The sequence below is a fragment of the Delphinapterus leucas genome, chromosome 8 (genome assembly GCF_059928025.1).
Source record: "Delphinapterus leucas isolate spDelLeu-1000000601 "Yukka" chromosome 8, BTC_Dleu_Yukka2, whole genome shotgun sequence".
Taxonomy (NCBI): Eukaryota; Metazoa; Chordata; class Mammalia; order Artiodactyla; family Monodontidae; genus Delphinapterus; species Delphinapterus leucas.
The window spans coordinates 111,623,216-111,647,408 of NC_143136.1; the positions used below are offsets into that span (position 1 = coordinate 111,623,216).

General features: G+C 47.2%; 1 protein-coding gene across 3 annotated transcripts in view; it reads right to left on the bottom strand.

Annotated features, from left to right (window-relative positions):
* Positions 1-24,193, bottom strand: part of CYFIP1 (cytoplasmic FMR1 interacting protein 1) — a 67,896-nt gene that overhangs the window by 1,798 nt on the left and 41,905 nt on the right. For all 3 annotated transcript variants that reach the window (XM_089916961.1, XM_089916962.1, XM_089916963.1), the window contains 9 exons: positions 21,363-21,562; positions 16,624-16,711; positions 11,804-11,947; positions 11,454-11,544; positions 8,759-8,889; positions 3,195-3,267; positions 2,562-2,656; positions 1,533-1,771; positions 987-1,134 (listed from right to left, as the gene is read on the bottom strand). In XM_089916961.1, the coding sequence (XP_089773087.1) occupies positions 987-1,134; positions 1,533-1,771; positions 2,562-2,656; positions 3,195-3,267; positions 8,759-8,889; positions 11,454-11,544; positions 11,804-11,947; positions 16,624-16,711; positions 21,363-21,562 (1,209 nt within the window). The remainder of the gene's footprint in view (positions 1-986; positions 1,135-1,532; positions 1,772-2,561; positions 2,657-3,194; positions 3,268-8,758; positions 8,890-11,453; positions 11,545-11,803; positions 11,948-16,623; positions 16,712-21,362; positions 21,563-24,193) is intronic.

The following is a 24,193-nucleotide window of genomic DNA, read 5'->3' on the forward strand; positions in this document are numbered from 1 at the left end:
CCGCAACTAAGACCTGATGCAGACAAAAAGAAAAAAAAGTCCAACACAGTGGAACATTTCAGAGTTTTAGATATCCCTCGAGGCCTCAGATACTAGAACTAAAAAAGAATATAAGATACATGAAATGTGTAAAGAAATAAAAATTGGAAAAAAATTCCATGAAGAAGATAAAATTATCAATTACTACCAAGATTTGAAGAAGAAGCAAATCAACATTTTAAATATAAACTAATGACTTTCGAAAGTAAAAGCACAGCAGGTCAGACTGAGCTGAAGTGAGTTAGTTAAATGAAGACAGTACTCTGGGTACAGCCCAGAAAGCCAAGGAATAGGAAATGGACACCTCAGTTCTCCAACTGTAAGGAACTGAATTGAGCCAACCACCTGAATGAGTCTGGAAGCAGATCCATGACCAGAGGCTCCAGAAGGGAGCACAGCCCTACAGACACACTGAAACTTGTGAAACTTGTGAAACTGTAAATGGAGGACCCAGCTGAATTGTGCTGTACCCGACTTCTGACCTTGAAAACTGAGATATTAAGTGGAGACCAGATAAGTCCGTCTGACACATATCTAACTGAAGTCCCAAAATGGAAGAAAAACTTAAAAATATTTGAAAAGATAATGGCAGAGTATTTTCTGGAATTCAATTACAAAGAATCCATAAAACACAAAAAGACCTTTAAAAAAGCCCCAAACACACTTTAACTACAGTGAAGGGAGCCAGAAGACTTGAAGGGTATGCCAATAATCTGAAACTGCAGATCTTACAAGGCTCTATAATTTGAAGTAGGTCTACATACCTTGAAAACAGAAGGAAAATGAAACCATTAGTATTTCAGTACCAGACTCTTTTACTTACTAATTCTATTAGATTCATTTGGGGAGTGAAAAGAATGCTTCAGTTGTCCTGGCATGAGAAACATTCCCAGAAAAACGACTTACAATAACTAGAAAGTATCTTTTTTTGTGAAACTTCCACATACCACGTTTTTGATAATTTCATCCTTGCCATCATGTTTTTGGACTTTGAGTAGATGGTAGCAAAAATCCAGTACAGCAAAGCGCCGCTGCTGCCCAAGAAGCACAATGATCATACAGCCAGCCCAGTGGAGCCCGTCGCCAAAACACTGCCTGGGGACAAGAAGCAGTAGGTAGGATGAGTGATCAGGTTCCAGCAACCAAACCACCTGTGTGCCCCGCCTGGAATGCTGAGCAGAGGTGTGCCCCTGGTAAACACCTCTTTGGGCTTCCTCTGGCAAACTGTGGCTCCTCCATGAAGAATGAGTTCATGAAGTTGCAGCCCTCCTATCTAGCAAAATGTACACCTGACCTGCACAAGTTTCCATGAGTTCAGAGAACTCCAGAAGCCCAGCCCTGAGGCACTTGCTGGGCCTCAGGCAAGAGCCCCCACTTGATCAGCTTTATAGCAGCTCAGCAATTTGGGGGTCCGTTTCCAGAGGAAGGTGGTCCCCTGTGTTAGCCCGGCGCCAGGTTCTCTCCCCCACCTCGCCCCGAGCACATGTGCTTACTCGACTGTAAACTCGTGTGTTCCCACAGGAATGCAGTAGACAAACTGCATGGCGCTCCACAGTCTGTGAAACTCGACACAGTCATCCACGTGCATGACCCCATTGCTGGGCAGGGGCCCACGCCAGATGGGGTCGTCCAGAAAGGTCCGGATCCGAGTCAGGATGACTTCAAACATGGACAGGCCACAGCAGAGGCGCTCCTTCGTCAGCAAGTCCCCCTCTCTTGCTATTGCAATTTGCTGTAGGAAGGACAAAATGTCACGGGCATGGCAGGAGGCTAGAGTGCTGAAACTAAAGTACTCCAGTTTTGTTTTTGACTCACTGGAAACTATCCCAGCTTGCAGAAGAGGGTTTTTAGAAATAAGTACCAACAAAATAAATACGTCAGCTATTACCCGTATGTCTTACCACACTAAACGTATTTCAGAGTTGAGAACGTTCGAGTACAGCTGTTCTTAACGGGGAGTGATTTGTCTCCAGAGGACATCTGGCAATGTGTGGAGACATTTTTGGTTGACACAGCTTGGGGTGGGTCTAGTGGCATCTAGTAGGTAGAGGCCAGGGATCCTGCTAAATGTCCTACAATTCATAGGACAGTCCCCACAACACAGAATTATCTCGTCCAAAATGGCGACAGTGCTGAGGTTGAGAGACTCTGATGTAGCTGGTCTAAGTTCATGGAACTCCTCCCTGCTTTCTCTTCTTAAAAACCTATGAGAAGGCCTTCTTCGTGAAGGGACGGACAACAAAAACAGCGACGTTTTCTGTGTCTGTCTCACGTGCCAGGTGATGTTCTAAGTCCCGTCCACGTGTTAGCTCGTTCAGACTTCCCGGCCACCCTGTGACAAGGTCCTGTTACGAGCCCCACTTGAGACACTGGGGCCTGAGCAGCTGAGCGGGCTCGTCCCCCCTCACGACGCTTCAGGGCTGGGTCTCACCCAGAGCCCGTGCTCTCAAGCCCCAAACCCTCTAGTGGCCTAATGTGTGGGCCCAGCTCACGGCAGTGACAGCAGCCCCAACATGCATTACCTGAGGGGTTCCCAGTCTTTCGATTAGAGGGACAAGATGCAGTGGGGCATACTTTGATTCTAGTCTTTTCATTTTGGCATCAAGTCTCTCTCCCTCTGCAGTGGAAAAAAATATTTTATACTCTATTCCTTTGTATGAATAACAACTGCACAAGTTTAATTTTGTCAAAACAAACAAAACCCAACCAAATGAAAAATGTTTAACGTTATACAGGTAGGTTCTCTTTGAAAATTCTTTTATGGAACTGGCTCATTTGCTATTTTAACTCAGAGAATTGATTTTCTGTTCAATATTCACTTTTAAAAACTTACTGAAAAATCCAAATATAATCAAAAACAGCCCAGTACAGTGAACCCTCTGTGCCCATCTGCTGCAACAATCTATGAGATGGCACTCTTCTTTCATAGATACCCAACACCTCTGCTTCCGTGCTATTCTGAAGCACATCCAAGACACAGCATTTCAGCCCTAAATACTTCCGTTATTTGATACTCATTTAACTACATTATGTTACCAATTACCCCAGGTTATGACTGAACAGGCACGAAACTCAAACAAAGCTGGCCTGTAACTAAAGAGAACTCTCTGGCCACACAGACATGCATCCCTGCCCTGGTCAGAGGGCTGGCTCACCTTTCACGTGGACTCTTGGTAAGATGTTCTGGAAAGGGGCTGCGTGCAGCAGGTCACATACTTCTTCTAAAGACTAGAACAAAGAAAAAGAAGGCTGTGTTACGAAGCTTATCTCACAGCAAAAATGGACAAACAAATCAGGCACTGAAAACAAGGCACATCTTTGGCATTTAGTGTAAATTAAACACTGCAAACAGCACTGCCCAACAGGAGTCTGGGATGATGGAAATGTCCCCTAGCTGTGCTGTTAAGGTAGTTACCAGCCACATGTGGCAATTAAGTACTTGGAATGTGGCTAAGGAACTGAATTTTCATTTTTACTTACTTTTGACTAATTTAAACAGAGACATGAGTAAACCCAGCACTGAACGTGGCCTTCGTATTTACAGTTTTGCAGCCCTCCGTGCAGAGATAGGAAGGAGGTGCTTCCTGTGTAAACAGCGCAGAAGGCAGAAGGAAGGGGCAGCGTCAGCGATTCCCCACAGAGCCGAAAACAAGGTTCTGAGCAGTCGCTCTGAACCTGTTGTTGGATCACCAACTCCTTTAAAGAGGCAATGAAACCCCACGCTGCGCTTCCCTGGTGGCGCAGTGGTTGAGAGTCCGCCTGCCGATGCAGGGGACACGGGTTCGTGCCCTGGTCCGGGAAGATCCCACATGCCACAGAGTGGCTAGGCCCGTGAGCCATGGCCGCTGAGCCTGCGCGTCCAGAGCCTGTGCTCCACAACGGGAGAGGCCACGACAATGAGAGTACCGCAAAAAAAACACCAAAAAACGCCACGCTACACAAGACCTCCAGAACAATGCAATGCAGGGAGAAAGTTTACTTCCAATGTCACAGGGGTTGCAGAACTCCTAAAAGCCCAGCGTGAACCCAAAGATGGGCAAGAACAGGGCGCCCTTCCCGAGTCCGAGGGCCCGTAAACAAGGGAAAGCTCCTTAGACCGTGGTGCGTTCACCGCAGGGCAAAAAGGCGGAAGACGAGAACGGGCTCTCATGCCTCCTATGCTCCACCCATCCTGAAACCTTAATAAAACAAATTGTTAAAGAAATGGTTATCAGAGAGTCAAAACATACTAACTGATGAGAGTTTCCCTTCTGAGGATCTCCCCAAAGATGAAAGCAAGGCTAAGACCAAGAGGAGAAAGAGAAGGCTTTCTGTACCCATCAAGTGAGGGTCCCATCGTCACCTAACGTAAGCCCGGTGCAGCAGCCAATCAGCCACCCCTGCTCCTCCAGAACCCTCCAGAGGGAGGCTGACCTCCACCCCGTCTCCTGTGCCCAAGTCCAGCAACAATACGAGTTCTTCACGCAGCACACACGTGATGGGAGCCCCTCTAGGCCAGAGCACACAGGACCTGGTCCCCAGGCCCCCTGCACTAGGAGAAGGCGTGGTGGCCGAAAGAGAACACACTTAAAGAAGGAAGGCGTCAGACGGCGACGGCACAGCATGCAAACACAGCATGGGGGCAATGTCCGTGGAGTGCCATGCAGCTAAGAGAGGCTGAGGAACGTCACCACTTACTGATGTGGAGTGATCTCCAAAATATATTTACTGTCAAGTGAAAAAAGCCAAGTGGAGACGGGCGATCAGCCCATCTGCACCAAGAGAGGGAGGGTTGGACGGCACGTGTAAGGTGACTAACTGCAAGAAAGTGGCTGGGTCAATGGATGGGGGATGGGAAACTTTGATGAGGGAAGAGGGCTGCTGGGTGGAACGGCTGGGGCAGAGCCACACAGATGGAGGGCTCTATAGGTGGTAAAAGCAGCTGCCTGCTGGCAACACCACTTTTAGAGGGACCACTTGGCTATCAGTACAGCTTCCAGGTGTCACTGACAATGAACTCAAATTTCTGCACCCAAACCAAGCCAGAGAAAGAGGCAGAATGGCTATAAAATCCAGTATTAAAAACAAACAAGCAGGGCTTCCCTGGTGGCACAGTGGTTGAGAATCTGCCTGCCAATGCAGGGGACACAGGTTCGAGCCCTGGTCCAGGAAGATCCCCCATGCTGCGGAGCAATCAAGTCTGTGCGCCACAACTACTGAGCCTGCGCTCTAGAGCCCACAAGCCACAACTACTGAGCCTGTGCTCTAGAGCCCGTGCACCGCAATGAAGAGTAGCCCCCGCTCCCTGCAACTAGATAAAGCCCACGCGCAGCAATGGAGACCCAATGCAGCCAAAAATAAATAAGTAAATTTATTTTTAAAAACCCCAAAAAACAAGCAAGCTAAAACTATTCTGAAACAAAAAGTTCAGTAAACACACACATACACATATAAGCTAAGAAGAACTATATCACCAAAAATTTCAGGTTGGGCTTAAAGAGCAGAATTTAAAGAACAAAACAAAAAACGCTTCTTCAGAAAGGTAGACATATCTATCCAATGCAGAGGTTCAGAGTAGGATCAACATTGTTGGTTACTGAACCAAATCTTGGTGCCAGCTGGGGCCACCAATACCCTGGGGGCCTCACCACAGGCTCAGTGCCCCCTGCAGCTGGGTGACGGTTACCCCACTTTTCTAATGTGACAATTTCAAGAACACATCTACACTTAACATCTCCATTTATATTAATGGGAGTCCACACAAATGCCAAACACAGGTCATTACCACTTTCCTTGGAGACACCAAAACAACCACCAAGGAGAGATCAGTGTCTGGAATCTGGGTTTGATGAGATGGAGTGAGAAAATGCATCTTTCACCTTACAGAGTCCCACCCTGGTACTGGAAAACACCACCCCTTATTTCCAAAAGGACAAACACAAGATCACAAAATTCCAGTCTGGGGCAGGGCCTGGGAGCAGATTTGCCCAACACAAGGTGTGCGGCTTCTTGCCACTGCCATAAGGTGCTCTGACAGGTGAGGGGGGAAGGAGGAAGCAAAGGGTGACGGTGCACAGAGGGCAGGAGGGGGTGGGGACAGAGATTCCTGCAGGCAGAGCCACCGTGTCCAGGGGCCACTCATGGGCCATGGAATCTGCAGTGAAAAGAAAATGGCACTCAACTGAGTTGTAGATGACCTTTTTATCTATTGTTTCAGAAACATCCGTCCACTCATAAGCCAAAGTTTGCTTTAAGATCAACTGACTTAATGTCCTTCCTAGATGCCCAGCACTGTGATTGTCACTCAAGGGAGCCCAGTACAGGGTGTAAACTTGAGACCCAGGCCCTGGTCTCAGAAGGGAAGAGACACTGGGGATCTGTGTCACCTGGGTGCCGAGGCCCAGCACTCACCTGGCTCCTGAGACCTGGAAGGTCCAGCCACTGCTGAGGTTGGTCCTCCAGAACTGCAGGGGGCAATCCAGAGTGCTGGACGCCTGGGAAGGGCGGGGGTGTGGTGCTTTGAGAGTGCTGGACGCCTCAGAAGGGCTGCACTGGTGTCCAGGTATAGACAATAGGAATTACTGAAGGGTCTGGGCAGGGAAGGATCACATCAGTTCCAGATTTCTCTTTCCCTAAGTTTCTAACACAGGATCACACTCCTTCCAGAAGCCAACAAATGTCCCAGTGTTCCCTTTATGTGTGTGTTTCAGGACAAGTCACTCATGAAGGGAATTTTCCTATATTAAATCTTTAAAATTCATGATGAGTGATTACTATTTAAAGGAATTTTCCCTAACTTATCTGTTTGTTAAAAATTCACATGGAAATACATGTGAAAGATAAAAGATTCAGTTCTCTCTCAGCTGTTCCTAGAGTGAGGCTGCCCTGGACACCAGCTCTTCAGGGAGCCGCCCGCCGGCCCTGCACCACGATTCCTGCTGCAGGGGAGGTGTGCTGGGCTGAGTCACAGCTAGTGGGACAGTGAGGGGCTGGGAGTTGCCCATCTCTGGCACCACATGGAAAGGGTCTCCAGGGAGCAGAGTAGCAGAGGGGAAGCCAGAAGATGCGGGTCCTGACCGGAGGCTGTACCCTGTACCCAACCTTGGGCTCCCTGACATGAGAGCCAACATATTTTCTTTTTTGTGTACCTGGGTGTAAGAGGGCCAGTCCAGTGGCTCAGCCCCTACAGGCCTGGCAGTCTGACTGCCACGCCCTGCACAGTGTACGGGCACCCCAGCCCCAGTCACTGCAAAACACGACCTTGCCTCTGCCAAGCTGCCAGGGCCCCGGAGACAAGAGGCTGCTTTAAGAAGTAACAGAGGAGCTCCCCAGACGGAGCCAGAAATGTAAAACAATTCCCATCCAAATGCCAATATGCTTTTTCAATGCATTTGGCAAGCCGATTCTAATACTTTCAGAGCAGAGCAAAGATCCACAAAGAGGGAGCATGTGCTTGAAGAAGAAAAAGGTTAGGAGCCTGTCCTGTCAGGTGTCAAGACTTAAGTTACAGCTACCATGAGTAAGATGTTTTAGAAGCCACAGACAGACACACAGACCGGTGGAATGAGGAAGAAAGCCAAGAAACAGACCAGCACATCCACAAAAAGCTGAAGGATGACAGAGTGACACTGCTGACCAGCAAAGAAAGGATTCTTCCTTCGGCCACTGGAGGAGGGACAACTGGTTACCCCACAGAGGAAAAAAGAACCTCATCCACATCTCACTACACACAAAAACCAACTCCAGAAGGATTATAAACTAAAGAGAAGCAACACCCAAAACCTTTAGAAGAAAATATGAAAGAACATTTTTATGACCCCTAGGTAGGAAAGGACTTCTTTGAAGAGATACAAAAAGTGCTAACCATTAGGAAAAACAAAACAAAACAGAGAGACTACACTCAAGAGTATCAGTTTACCAAACATCACCACTGTTAGAGTGGAAAGACAAGCCAAAAACAGGGGGAGGTATTTGCATTTAAGTGTAACATACAGAAGATACACAAATTGTAGTAAAATGGACAAAAGATACAAACGGAGCATTTAACAGGACGGGAAGAGGCCAGCACCAGGGAAGACAGCCGGCTCTCTAGTCCTGAGGGAAAGGCAGAGTGAGGCCACCAAGAGTCCGTGCTACACTCACGAAGGCTCTCAGTGCAGAACTGTCAGGTGACATGGTCTACAGGGGACAGAGGGAGAGGCTAAATGACACCACCAGGAGGCAATCAGTGGAGAAAGTGGGTGTCCCATGTGTGCTTTCCTAGTGGTGGTGGGCTCCTGGTGTTTGCTTTATTATGCTGTCCACTGCAGTAGGCATGGGGCACATGCAACTATTTAAATGTAAAAAAAATTTCAGCAAAATTTAAAAATCAGTTCTTCACACGGAGCCACACTTTGAGGGCTCCACAGCCTCAGCTGTGGAACTTTCCATCATACACAGTTCCCCTAGGCAGCAGTGCTTTTACCTTATGCGTATATCACATATGTTAATTTAGATGCAACAAATACTATATAACAAAACATTCTTAAATGATGAACTGCATTGCATTTCTGTTTTCCAGTTGTAGGGAACAAATTCAAATTAAAGTCTAAACAGTCATGAGAAAAGATGGGTGCTTTACGATACTTGCTCCCCTTCCGCCACTAAATAACCCCACTGAATCAAGCGTCTAAAGCTCGGCCTGATCTATCACCCGTGGGGAGGGGGCTTGGCGGGACGCAGGGCGGGGCGGGGCACTCACCAGGCTCTGCTCTATGAGCAGGCAGAAGAGGATGGCGTTGCCTACCTCCCGTAGGTTCTGGAAGCACACCGTCTTCAGCTCTGCATACTCAACAATGTCCTTTAACTGGTGGTGGAAGAACTCCAGGATGCCTGTGGTGGCACAGAATGAGTGTGGGGCTGGGGGTGGCTGGAGGGGAGGGAGCCCCACAGGGAGCAGCCTGGGGTTCACAGCCGGAAGCACTGAGCATTCTCCCACTGCCATCGTGCCCACAGGGACACGGCCGCACGTCTCCTGACCCCAGCACCTTCCCTGCACTGGTGGTTTGTCCACCACCTGAGTGCTGGGCCTCAGCTCCAATGCCTCTTTCTCTGTCAACCCTGTCCAGGCATGGCTTGTTTTACTGTGCTTCGCAGATACTGTTTTTTACAAATTGGAGATCTGTGGCAGCCCTGCATCAAGCAAGTCTATAGGTGCCGTTTTCCCAACAGCGTCTCCTCACTTCATGTCTCTGTGTCACATTTTGGTAATTCTTGAAATATTTGAACTTTTTCATTATTACTGCAGCTGTTACAGTGATCTGGGATCAGTGATCTTTGATGTTACTATTGCAAAAAGATCACAACTTGCTAAAGGCTCAGACGATGGTTAGCATTTTTTAGCAATGAAGTGTTTTTAATTAAGATATGTATGTTTCATAAGGCATGGTGTCATTGCACACTTAAATAGACTACAGTACAGCGTAAACATAACTTTATATGCACCAGGAAATTAAAAAAATTCATGTGGCTTGCTCTATGGCAATATTCACTTGATTGCGGTTATCTGGAACCAAACCTGCAATATCTCCAAGGTCTGCCTGTATCTTCAGAGGAGGCATCACGTCGCAATAAATGAGAAAGACCACACTGTCATCTCCAGCAGAGGTAGAAAAGGTATTTGGTAAAATTCAGCATCCCTTCACAGGCACAGAAGGGAATGTACTTAGCCTGATAAAGGACATCTACAAAAACCCTGTAGCTAGCTAGTGTCACACTCAGTGGTGAATCTCCACACCTTCTCCCAGAGCTCCAGAGCAAGACACACATTTCACCACTGTCCTGGAGGCCCTGGATGTTGTAATAAGGCAGGAAAAGGCACAAGGCATAGTCTGGAAAGAACTCAATCTATCCATTCAATGCTGATACAGTCAAAAATCCCCAAGCTGACTCCAGAATTTATAGTCTCGCAGAAGACCTAGAACAGCCACAACAACCCTTAGGAGAACAAACTCAGAAACGTAAATGACTTCAAACCCCTCATTCCGAGAGGTCAGGCCCTGAATGCCGTTCGGCACGGACCCCACAGCCTTGCCTGCCTGAGAGGCCATCCTTTCCTCTCTGCGGTCCGCCCCAAAACGGGCACGAGAGAGCAGGGGTGCTCCCAGCAGCATGGCACTATCCACATGGTGGTGCCAGGCCAGCTGGGCGAGGACGTTCAGAGAGCAGCCCTGAAGTCCACAGCTCTGCCCCAGACCAGCTTTGGATTTGGCCTAAATGGCTTGTATTTGACATTTAAAATATCCACCTTTAAAATATCCACCTCTAGTCAGGATCTGAGCAACAGTTTTATTATCCCAATGTTACTCATCTGTTTTCTGAGATCCTCCGAAGCCAGGCCAGACCAACGGTTATGTCCCTTCCCAGGGGCCAAATGGGTCATCTCACTGTCTCCTTAAACACCAATAGCCCTGGGCAGTGCCAGCGACATCTGGGGGCTCAGCCACACCAGCCGACTACCCATGAGAACAGTCTCTCATGGGTGACCCACGTGTGGGCCTAAGTCACTTAATAAGATAGTTGTCCAGCTTTTAAGAAAGTAGTAACGGGGCTTCCCTGGTGGCGCAGTGGTTGAGAGTCCGCCTGCCGATGCAGGGGACGCGGGTTCATGCCCCGGTCTGGGAAGATCCCACATGCCGTGGAGCAGCTGGGCCCGTGAGCCATAGCCGCGGAGCCTGTGCTCCGCAACGGGAGAGGCCAAAACAGTGAGAGGCCCTCGTACCGCAAAAAAAAAAAAGCAAGTAGTAACGAATATGAGACAAAAGGCAGTTTTGTTAAGAGATAAGGGTTCCTGTAGTCCAATTTTATCACGAACGATGCTTTCTGAGGTCACGAAGGCTGTTCACATGGAGAGCCGCAAATCCGCTCTGGTCAGGCCATGCAGGTCTGTCTGGCACCCCAAAGGGCACATCTGCCCGAGGGCCCTACAGCCAGCTAGCCAATGAGACAGGCTCTCAATTAGAGGGAGGCTTCCAGGCAGAAAGACACACGGGCTGCGCTGTCAGGGGAAGCAGCACCCCTGCATGGGGCTGCCTCTGAGGCCTCTGGGCAGTTGGACCTGGCAGTGGAGCTCCCTGCCCCTCCCTGGTCAGCGATCTTCAAGATCCTGGTGTTGTAGGAGAGCCAAGGTGCACAGGGTTCACAGCCCTCACTCCCCACCCAGCATTCCCACCCCAAACGGCAACTCCTATACACCCTCCTGCACACGTGCTCCTGGTTGAAAGGCTGGCTGGTTTTTTCTGCTGGAAACAATCAGGCTCTGGTTGGGCTCCCCACCTCCTCCCACCCGGGGAAGGCAGATCTGATCCTTATCAGTAATTTCCGACTTGATTTCCCTTACTGGGGCCTATGGCTGACACTGTCCCTCCCTGTGCACCCCAGGGAGACGCTGTGCTCACCAGGGGAGCCGTACTCGTGCCGCGGCAGCCGGCAGACCTTGGGCATCACCTCCATCAGCGTCTTCACGTACTGTAGGATTGTGCCTTGCAGCTGTGAGAGATGGGCTGTGTCAGCCACCAGCCACACCACCACGCAGGCTGTGGGTGTGACGGGCACTTCTGAAAAGAAGTCTGTTAGTCAAATGCACGGTAACGACCCGGGACTTTGGCTGGAGGGGAAATCTCACGCGTGGAGACTGAGGTGAGAGATGGAATGGAAAGCCCCTCCCCACACAGGAATTGTGTGCAGAATCCTTCCCACCACCACCACCCCCCCACCCCGGGAAGGAAGCCCACCGAGGGAAACATACCAGGCTCTTGACCACCTTCAGCAGCTCTTCCATGACCACTGCAATGCCCTGGTAGCCAAGCAGCCGGCAGATGACCTGGAAGTGTGGAGGCCCCACAAAGTTCCGGTAGCTGCCGTAGATGCTTGAGTAGGCCAGGTTCAAAGCCTGGGGACAGAGAAGGCCAGCGCTTGATGGAAGTTGCCAGGGTTTTCAACGTAGCCCCACGCACAGGTGAAGATGAAGAATCCATACGTAAAGTGCATTAGCACACAGTGCCGTCAGGTGGAGGCATCCAGAGAACCTGTTGGACTGCCCTTTATTGGTATAATCTATGTTTCCAACTTAAAGACATAAAAACCAAGCTTGCTAAAACAGAAAGAAGAATACAAAACCATTTGGTTCTTCAACATTTATTAAACTGCCAGTCCTACAGAAGACATTCTGAGGTTCTGGAATGAGAAATGAATGTATCTCAGGGCCTCACTGCTGCCCCCATGTTACTGCTCCCAGTCTCCTGAGGGAGACACCAAGGATAGACTCTGATGAGGCAGTGGGGTATGCAGGGAGTGGGGGACAGCAGCCCCTGCAGGGGGGGCAGGCGAGAAAGGTAGTCAGGGTGGTTTCTTGTCAGACGGGACCTCCAAGCTTGTCTAAGGACACAGACGTCTGCACACCTATCAGGGAGACTCCCAATGTAAGCATTCAGTGCTACGTGTTTCCCTCTCAGCACTTCTTTAGCTGCACCCCGTAAATTTTGATATATTTGCATTTCATTTAGGTCAATGTCTTTTTAAAAACTTTCCCTTGAGACTTCCCCTTGCCCTAAGGATCATTTGAAATGTGTTAATTTCTGATTTTCTTGTCATCTCTTTGTTACTGATTTCTAGCTTGAGATCACTGTGGTCAGATAACACACTCTATAATATATCAGTTCTCTGAATTTTGTTGATGTTGTTTTATGGCCCAGGGTATGATCTATCTTGGAGAATGCTCCATGGGTACTTGAAAAGAATGTATGTTCTGCTGTTGTTGGATGAAGTGTTCTACACACATCAATAACATCCTATTGGTTGATGGCGTTCATTCTTTTTTGTTGCTGATTTTCTGTGTACTTATTCTTTCGATTACCAAGTGAAAGGAATGTTGACTTCCCCAACTACAACTGTGGAGTTGTTCATTTCTCCTTTCACTTATGTCAGTTTTTGCTTCAAGTATTTTGAAACTCTGTTGTTGGGTGCATAAACATTTAGGATTGCTATATTTTCTTGGTGGCTTGACTTTTTTATCATCATGTAATGTCCCTCCCTCTTTGTCCCTGGTAATATTCTTTGCTCTGAAATCTGCTTTATCCTATACTCAGTCACTCTGCTTTCTTCTGATTGTTTGTGTGATACATCTTTTTCCATCCTTTTACATTTAACCTACATACATCATCGACTTGAAGTGAGTTTCTTATACAGTCATATTTTTTAATCCACTCTGTCAATCCCTCTGCCTTTTTAACTGTCTTTAGACCACTTACATTTAATACATTTACATGTAATGTAATCATGGTTTTTAAGTTAGTCTCTGTTTCATTCTTCCTGTCTTCCTGTGGGTCATTTAAACATTTTTTAGAATTCTGTTGTGATTTAACTGTGGTATTTTTGAAAGTATCTCTTTGCACAGGCCTTTCAGTGATGTTCCCGGTCTTACATTATACGTTATGTAAGTTATCACAACCTACTGTTATCAACATGTTACTACTTTGAGTGAAATGTACCACTCTCACCTGCTTTTAGGTCCCTATAACCTTCCCCCTTCCCTTTTTATAATTGTCCTAAATATTTCCTCTATGTACACAGAGAACCACATCAGGACAGCAAGGATTCTGAAGAACTGGCAGAAGTCTAGTTGCTCAGCTCTGAATGAATATCCTCAGGAGGCCTGCTTGCAACTCCTGGGAACTCAGCCCTTGAAATGTTGCCTATGTTGCCGATTGATACAGTTGTTTTCTACACTTGGGACACTTAACCATGCTGTACGAGCTTGTCTAGGTTGTTTGTACAAATAGTGATTTATGGCAAGCCCCTCCTTTCCTTCTGGGGGTTCTGAGGTTGCAGTAACTTGGGCCAGTCATACAGGTGGCTGTGTCTATGCCCCTAGCCCTGGACCCGGGTGTTCCTGTGAGCTTCTCTTTCCTGGGCAGGATCACCCTGTACATCCCATGCGACCCCCATGAGGGACCACTGGAAGCCCGCACCTGCTTCCATAACCACCAGATGCATCTTTCCCCCTTGCTGATCCTGCTTTGTGTCCTTTAGCTGTAATAAACTGCAGCTGTGAATGAATCCTTCTGGAGAATCACCAAATGTGCAGGTGGTCCTGGGACCATCAACACAGAAAGTCTGAGTCCAAACCAATGATCAAATGCAAGATTCACCAAGGTGGAAACACTGCCAAATGCCTGTCTCACATTCATCCCTACAACCCTATCAGACTTGGAAAGACCATATCTTCATTGTGGGCTCAGACACAACCTGCCCCCTGCCATCCCTCCTCAAAGCACCAACTGTGCTTTATTATTATTTTTTAATCCAGAGAAGGAAGGGCTTATTACTTGTAGCAAGAGAACACTTGCTTTCCCAAAGCAGTGTCCCTAAACTGTGCTTTAAATGCTGGGATTCTGGGACTTCACTGGTGGCACAGTGGTTAAGAATCTGCCTGCCCACGGGTTTGATCCCTGGTCCGGGAAGATCCCACATGCTGCGAAGCAACTAAGCCCATGTACCACAACTACTGAGCCTGCACTCTAGAGCCCGCAAGCCACAACAACTGAAGCCCCCGTGCCTAGAGCCCATGCTCTGCAACAAGAGAAGCCACCACAATGAGAAGGCCACGCACCACAACAAAGAGTAGCCCCCGCTCACTGTAACTAGAGAAAGCCCGCACACAGCAACAAAGACCCAACACAGCCCCCCCCCAAAAAAATGCTGGGATTCTGGGTGAGGTTTTTGCTTGATAATAAGTTCTAATGCTTGAAAAACATGAAAATCATTAGTGAAATTAAATGGCCTCATGTTACAAGTGGGAAAATTCACTCCCAAAGCCACCCTCACTTGCTTGGGGCCTGGGGCTCAATGACACCTAGTCCCCGGCCCCGCCGACGAGTGTCTGGCTTCCTGGAGACCTCACTCACCCCAAAGATGGCACATCCCAGGGACAACACAACCGGAGCAACATACCTACTCAGAGGAAGGTGAGGAGGAACTACCTCTGGAGAGGGCAAAATTACAAATCCTACACTATAAAACACATAGACTCAGAGGAGGGGAGCCTCACAGCTCAACTCAAGAAACACTGCTGACCACGCCTGATGCAGAGACTGGGGCCTCGCCTGGAAACCAGTGGACGAGGGCTCCAGACTCACTAGTCATGTGCCCTGGGTTCTCTAATGCCCTCAACACTGTGCATCTTCAACTGTGAAGTAGGGACAACCTTACTTATCTTATAGGAAAGAGAACATCAGTGATGCACTCAAGAGAGTGTTCACTCGGAATGGTGATACTACCAGGAACCAAAAAGGTAACGCCACAAATGGGCACTCATCTAAGTCGATTTTATTACCATAAGACACTAGCCCTCACTCATCACTCCTAACAAAAGCATGGATTGGATTTTTGAGTTGGATTCCTGTGTATTCCATACTCTCATAGGTACGAACACCCTAACCGCAGAGCAGCACACTGAAGTGCAGCTGACACGTCTGAATGCTCACAAGGAACAGGGTGGCTCAACTCTGACAGCACAATGTTCTGGCATTCTGCCTTTCTTTGATCCTCAAAAAAGTATCATATGAGATGAATAGTCAGCATCAGTGTTTCTCACGCAAACTTTTGTTAGACTTCTGTTAGGAGTCCAAATGATCTAACAAAAAAATACTGGTTTAGGTTTTAAGAATAAAAATGACATGAACAATTTCTCAAAGAGGCTGAAATCCATAAGTTTAAGTTCAGTCACAGCTGGTCGCTTTAAAAAGAACAATCTAATCTTTTTTTTTTCCGAGATGGGCACCTACTTTGCAGACGCAGATGTACCTGCCTCCTTTTTAGCACAGAATGCTTGTCTTTTTTTTTTTTTTTTTTTTTTTTTGCGGTATGCGGGCCTCTCACTGTTGTGGCCTCTCCCGTTGAGGAGCACAGGCTCTGGACACGCAGGCTCAGCGGCCATGGCTCACGGGCCCAGCCACTCCGCGGCATGTGGGATCCTCCCGGACTGGGGCACAAACCTGTGTCCCCTGCATCGGCAGGCGGACTCTCAACCACTGCGCCACCAGGGAAGCCCCCGCTTGTCTTTTTCTTATTAAATTGTAAGAGTACTTTAAGTACTGACAACACTAACCTTTAGCAATGCCCTTGCTGCTGCACATCCAGCCATGTCAGCCGGGAAACCTGCCTCATCTCATGGGATGGTGGGTGTCCTGTGGTTCCTGGATGTCAGCTGTTTTCCGCATGCCCCTTCCCACCTCAGCTCCTCCCTTTAAGGTGTCACAGCTGGACAGGCCACCCTGCCCCTCCATCACAGATGTGGCCCCCACCCACAAGCCTCTTCCACAAACTTTTCTGGCTTGATATTTTTACACCTTTAAATCTTCCAACAGTCTCATAGCTGACACCCACCACATGGGCAGAAGCTGTCCCAGCACTACGTTACTTTTCAGAAGGGTGCTAACTGAAGGAAACAATAACATTTTATATGTGGCATGATACATTCAAATTACTGAAACTAGACATTCAAATTAAACTTCAAAATACGCTTCGCTATGAACTTAAAAATCGTAATACAAACACAAAAGAACCTACCTTTGATCCATGCAAATACTGGGGTTGTGCATTTGGCTGTTTATCTCTTTGAAATTCTTGAGAAAATGGTAATACTGTCCGAACAAATCTAAACAAGAAAGATTTAAAAAGAAGAAAGAAAACCAAAAATTTAATGGTAGTTCCTTAAAATTCAGAACTTTTCCATTACTCATCAATTAAATCTTCCTCCCAATTAATCATCACATAGGAAAATTCTGGGAAATCAAAACCCATACTAGGAATGAGCTATAAATACTCTGAAGTATGATAAATGTATCTGAAGTTCAGGAACAGAGTGAGGATACCGGAGGCCCTTCTAGCACATAAAAAGAGTCTCCAAACTTGGCACCAGGACTATTTCATTCAGTCTTTTGAAAAGAGATGATGCAGGCACTTGGGCCTTGCTGGGCCTCTGGACACAGCAATGGTGGCAGGGACAGGAGTGGGAAGGCAGATTCGGACAGTGATGCGGTCACTCAGGTCACTGGGTACAAACTGACAGAAGATGAGTCTGTAAACACACTTGCAGAGCCACGAGACTATGGCTTCATAACAGATTAGGAGCCACTAAAACTCAAATGCTTGGATCTTAAAGCAGAAATGTCAAAATCGACTCACACTTTCAAATCAGAAGCGTTCATTTAAACATATAAAACTTTTTACAAAGAAGCATGATAAAATTCATGGATTTGCTAATTATTAAATTCAAAAAACTTGATTAACACATATTGCACTTTAATAAAAAAGGATGTAACTGTCAAAACACCACTTGTGCATGAAACAAATGTTTGCATCTGAGGAGAGGACAGCGGCCTGTGGAGCTGATCACATTTACATGGAAACATCACATTGCTGAGTGGCTGGGTTCTGTCGTTATCCCTTTTTTTTTTTTTTTTTTTTTTTGCGGTACACAGGCCTCTCACTGTTGTGGCCTCTCCCATTGCGGAGCACAGGCTCCAGACGCGCAGGCTCAGCGACCATGGCTCACGGGCCCAGCCGCTCTGCGGCATGTGGGATCTTTCCGGACCGGGCACGAACCCATGTCCCCTGCATCGGCAGGTGGACTCTCAACCACTGTGCCACCAGGGAAGCCCCAAGGAACCGTTTGTAAAGTCTCAGATTATCTCCCTATATGTTACTTATAAATTTCAAACAGAAAAATGGAAACACACCAGTGGAGAAACTTGGCAGCCACCACCCTAACCAAGGGACGGATGGCTAGTGATGGGACAACCTTGTGGTACATTGCACTGAGGACACACCCTCCTCAGTGGTCTTCCTGCCAAAAAGGCCCAACTCTGATCCCAACTGCTGGCTTACTTCGAGGGCTATCGCGCTGTCACAATTAGTAGCTGTACAGGTTAAATTTAAGTCACAGGCCACCCCATGCGACCTCCCAGAGTCACCAGGCATAAATCATTAATCGGAAATAAGCAGCAAAATAAGTAGATACGCCAAGCAACAAACGGAGTTCTGGTTTCCCCACAAGCAGCTCTCAGAAAACCCTCAGGCATGGAATTAAGATACTGGGTGGCATAATTTTGTCTGTCTTCTCAGGTTTCCACATGCATCGTGGACATACGAAACGCTATTTTAAAATGTCTTTTCCAGATAATGAAGCTCTAAGGGTTCCACTGAAAGACCTGTTAAAAATACAGGAGTAATGGCTTTTGCCAATGCTAGCAAGAGGTGGAGGCCTCCAGCGCTGCTGCTCTGGTGAAGACTGCATCTCGTGCAGCCAGGGCTCCCTCTGAATTGCGCCTCAGGTTTCTGGGCCCAAGGAGACTGAGGTCACTTCACGCTGGCCCCTGTCAGCACACATGCCCAAGGTCACAGCTCCAATGCATGGGAAACTGGGTTCCCGTGCAATCAATCGCACAGCCCGTTGGAGGCAAAGCCACCTACCAGCGCCGCGTGGGCAGCAGGGAGCACGCACTACCAGGCGAGGGCAGCCATCTGCTTGCTGCCCTTCAGGGTGGACCTCGTGCTGGACGGGCTAAGGGGACCCAGGGCAGAGGTGCCTCTCGTCAGTTTATACACCTGATGCCATAGTGTCTGTCAGGCCGTGCAAGTGACACAGCCTGGAGGTGTTCCACTCCTGCTAAGGTTGCTGGGCCACACGGCACCAACTTCCTGACCTGAGTCCTGGCAACCTCGTCTCTGACAAGACTCCTGCTGCCAGTAGGACAGGTAGCCTAGGATGGCGGGTTGTTCCCTAGCATCGGCCCCGATCAGGGAAGGGCACCCACGTGGACACAGCTTGGCAGGCAGGGCCTCGAAATAGACCTCCTTCCCTAACTGCACACTCATGACTCATCATGCCTGGAGCATCTTTCAGAAAACATAGTGATTCAACAGAAAGGTTTACAGCATGTGCTGAGTTTTCATCACCATGTAGATTTCAGCCCCCTCCCACCCGCCTTGCAGTCCTTCCACAGGGCTCCTGTTGTTTTTGAGCCCTCGACCCACCGGGCTGTCACCAAGATGACCAGAACAAGCAGATGCTGTACACACGCAGTGCAGCTGGCACAAAGGGGGCCGGGGGCCCAGGGAGCATCTTCAACTGTTCCTTTTGCACGATCTCTGGGAATCCCTTAAAGGGCAACAAAATGCTAGATAATCAAAAATGCAACCTAAAATAACGCAAGAAAATCACAGCTCCTTGTGTTGCCTGATTCTACCACCTCCATAGCCCTGCCCAATGCCCTCCCCCACCGGAACATATTTTCTCAACTTGCCAATAATGGGGTTCAGCTGCATTTCACCTTTAGAGATGCCAGTTCTAAGCACTAGGCAAAATGATTTAAGGGACATAACAGAAATTAATTCTAAAAGTTCCAAACAGACCGACCAAAGCACAGAAAAACTTGCAAACGTTGGCCATGACTTAGATTTTCAGAAACACGACAAGCACGTATGTACACACAGAATGCCCCTCTTCATGACATATGATGTGAAAAAAGAATGTGTACTTAACAGTATGCCTAACAACATCCATTTCTGCAAAACAAAAAATACACATGTATATTCGACCATATGGCAAAAACTCTAGAAGATAGACATTTTATAAGGGAAATCTCTAGGGATTTAATTATTTTCCCCATATACCTATTCCATATATATATATATATATGTATATATATACACACATACACACACATACACACGATTTCTAGCTTTTCTACAATTATGATGCATTACTTATGCTATAAAAATATTTTTTCAGTTAATTCCAACTCTAAAACAACTTGAAAAATACCTGTTTCAAGAACCTGGGCACTTAGAAGGGAGTTTACAGGGATGAGTAGTCTCTAAAGTTTGGTTCCGGTGGATTGTGCCCAGCCAGGCCCAGGGCCCCCTGACCCAAGAAGGCCAACCAGGGCTCCTTCACCTGTGGTTCTGTGGCCATGGCCATGTGCCCTCTGCTGCTGCATGGGGCTGGGCTGATGGGCCTAATGGCACACCTCCATGTACCAGCAACAGGCCTGTATTTCCCACAAGGAAACCAACCCTGGGGTCCCAAACAGACAATGGCAATAGCAATGCCTCCCACAGGAGGGCCTCCCTTCTGCCCTCGGGGTCGAAGCTCAGCACCCCTGGATCAAGACACAAAAATCTAGGCCTGAAAGACAGTAGTGATCAAGCCAACACATGGAAGGATGTTCAGATGCAGTAGTGAAGCAAAGGAAAAGCAAAAGACATTTACTTTTAAAAGGTGGTCATAGGACTTCCCTGGTGGCACAGTGGTTAAGAATCCGCCTGCCAATGCAGGGGACACAGGTTTGATCCCTGGTCTAGGAAGATCCCACATGCTGCGGAGCAACTAAAGCTGTGCACCACAACTACTGAGCCTGTGCTCTAGAGCCCACGAGCCACAACTACTGAAGCCTGCGTGCCTAGAGCCTGTGCTCTGCAACAAGAGAAGCCACCGCAACTAGAGAAAGCCCGTGCACAGCAACAAAGACCCAACACGGCCAAAAATAAATTTAAAAATTTATAAAAAATAAAATAAAAAAATAATTTATAAAAAATAAAAAGTTATAAAAGTCATAACGCTCACATACACACGGTCTCTCACACACACCCTCACTCATACTCACCCCCATTTCTCACACTCACAAGCACACACACACGTTTCCTCTCTGGCATGTACTGACACAGCAGGAGTGAAGCTCAGCACAGAGAGGACAGGCCTCAGGCAGGCAGTTGCCAGAGTGTGGAGGTGACACAGAGCCATCCCAGGACCTTGGCTGTACCCCAAGACTGGACCACATGACCCTGAAGCCAGCAGCCATGCCACCCTTCCAGCGGGCCACTTTGTTTTGTCCAACATAGTAAAATGGTAGGTGCGTGGAGGGCAGCTAACTGGCAGACCCTCACATGGCCCGACATCCCAGAATGGAAGCATGAAAAGTAGAGTCACCCAGCACATTCCAATGTCAGTAGGCATTAAAAGTATGGAGGTGGTACAGACCCAGCAGCTGCTGTCCACATGTACCACAGATTTGGCCCTGAGCCCCAAGGGAGTGCCCTGGATAGGAACCCTGGCCCCGCACTCAGTCTGCACATGAAAGCCATGACCACACACCCAAGGGCTGGCCCAGGGCTGCACTTGCAAATGGAGGAGACCAGGAGGGCCTGAGTATCCTGGACACAGGAAAATATGGGCCCTGAGACCATCCTATTTCGATGCCCATTGGAAGGGGCATCCAGAGCCATCTGTGAGGTAGCATGCTCACCGGTTGGTGGAGCCATTGTAGCAGTAGTTGGGCAGGAAGTCGTAGTTGAGCTCCCAGAAGACGTGGAGGGTGATTCTCCCGTAGGGCGCTGACACATTGTGGTTGGCCTCCCGGAACATGGCATCAAAGCTGTCCAGAGTCAGGTACCTGCTCAGCAGCCTGTGGGTCATGCGGTTGATTTCCAAGAGGCCATCCAGCTCCTGTGGGACCACAAAGACAGGGGCGTGAGGACAGAGCTAGGCCTGGCGTGGCGGCCTCCATCCTCTACGTGGGTAGCGTCATGGTGGTGGGCCGGGAGCGGGCAGAGCAGGACGTGGACGGTGAGGGGCTGCACTAAGGGGGGGCCAGTGAGTTAGGCCAAGAACGCACATGGTGGCGGTCTGGCAGGTGACACAAGCTTACTTCTCACACCTAAATTCGTGTCCTCTCCATTGCTCTTAAAATGCCCCTTCTTTCCATGGTTGCCCCCGAATGGCCACTGTCCATTCTCCACTGCATTTACCTCCCACTTCCCACTGCTGGCCTCCAAACCCCTCACAGGGCAGAGAACACTGGGATGTGTCCACCCCAACCCGATGGCACACAGTGTGTCCTCAGGTGTTAGACTTAATCAGCTTTCCTAACGCACCTGAAGTTACTCAAAAGCATTGCTGTGCAGCAGAACTGGCAAGCATGTTCAGAGGTGGCCTTCCAGGCTCTCACACTGACTGTTCATAAACCTGCCCAGGTCTGTACTATTCCCTGAGGCAGCCACTGGCCACATATGGCAACAAGAACGTGGCTGGTCCAAACTGAGATGCACCATACGTGTGAGATACACAGATTTCAGAAACTGAACATGAAAACAAAGAATGTAAGATATCCACGTCAATAGAGTTCTTATAATGATTATATGTTGAATTGTTAATTTTTGGATATATTGGGTAAATAAAATAGATTACTAAAATTAATTCCTCCAATTTCTTTCTCCTTTTCTAATGTGACTACGAGTAAACTTAAAATGGTCTCTGGGCAGAAGCAAGAAGAACTACAATCCTGCAGCCTGTTGAACAAAAACCACATTCACAGAAAGACAGACAAAATGAAAAGGCAGAGGACTATGTACCAGATAAAGGAACAAGATAAAACCCCAGAAAAACAACTAAATGAAGTGGAGATAGGCAACCTTCCAGAAAAAGAATTCAGAATAATGAGAGTAAAGATGATCCAGGACCTCAGAAAAAGAATGGAGGCAAAGATCGAGAAGAGGCAAGAAACGTTTAACAAAGACCTAAGAAGAATTAAAGAACCAACAAATAGAGATGAACAATAGAATAACTGAAATGAAAAATACACTAGAAGGAATCAATAGCAGAATAACTGAGGCAGAAGAACGGATAAGTGACCTGGAAGACAGAATGGTGGAATTCACTGCTGCAGAACAGAATAAAGAAAAAAGAATGAAAAGAAATGAAGACAGACTAAGAGACCTCTGGGACAACATTAAATGCACCAACATTCACATTATAGGGGTCCCGGAAGGAGAAGAGAGAGAAAGGAACGGAGAAAATATTTGAAGAAATTATAGTCAAAAAATTCCCTAACGTGGAAAAGGAAATAGCTACCTAAGTCCAAGAAGCACAGAGAGTCCCAGGCAGGATAAGCGCAAAGAAAAACATGCCGAGACACACAGTAATCAAATTGACAAAAATTAAAGACAAAGAAAAATTATTAAAAGCAACAAGGGAAAAACGACAAATAGCATAAAAGGGAACTACCATAAGGTTAACAGCTGATTTCTCAGCAGAAACTCTACAAGCCAGAAGGGAGTGGCACGATATATTTAAAGTGATAAAAGGGAAGAACCTACAACCAAGATTACTCTACCCAGCAAGGATCTCATTGAGATTTGACAGAGAAATCAAAAGCTTTACAGACAAGCAAAAGCTAATAGAATTCAGTACCACGAAGCCAGCTCTACAACAAATGTAAAGGAACTTCTCTAAGTGGTAAACGCAAGAGAAGAAAAGGACCTACAAAAACAAACCCAAAACAATTAAAGAAATTGGTAATAGGAACATACATACTGAAAATTACCTTAAATGTGAATGGGTTAAATGCTCCAAGCAAAAGACACAGGCTTGCTGAATGGATTTAAAAACAAGACCCATATATATGCTGTCTACAAGAGACCCACTTCAGACCTAGGGACACATATAGACTGAAAGTGAAGGGATGGAAAAAGATATTCCATGCAAATGGAAACCAAAAGAAAGCTGGAGTAGCAATACTCAAATCAGATAAAATAGACTTTAAAATAAAGAATGTTACAAGAGATAAGGAAGGACACTACATAATGATCAAGGGATCAATCTAAGAAGAAGATATAACAATTATAAATATTTATGCACCCAACAGAGGAGCACCTCAATACATAAGGCAAATGCTAACAGCTATAGAAGAGGAAATTGACAGTAACACAATAATAGTGGGAGACTTTAACACCTCACGTACACCAATGGACAGATCATCCAGACATAAAGTTAATAAGGAAACATAAGCTTTAAATGACACAACAGACCAGATAGATTTAATTGATATTTATGGGATATTCCATCCAAAAACAGCAGATTACACTTTCTTCTCAAGCGCACATGGAACATTCTCCAGGACAGATCACATCTTGGGTCACAAATCAAGCCTCAGTAAATTTAAGAAAATTGAAATCATATTAAGCATCTTTTCCAACCACAACACTATGAGATTAGAAATAAATTACACGGAAAAAAACATAAAAAACACAAACACATGGAGGCTAAACAATACATTACTAAATAACAAAGAGATCACTG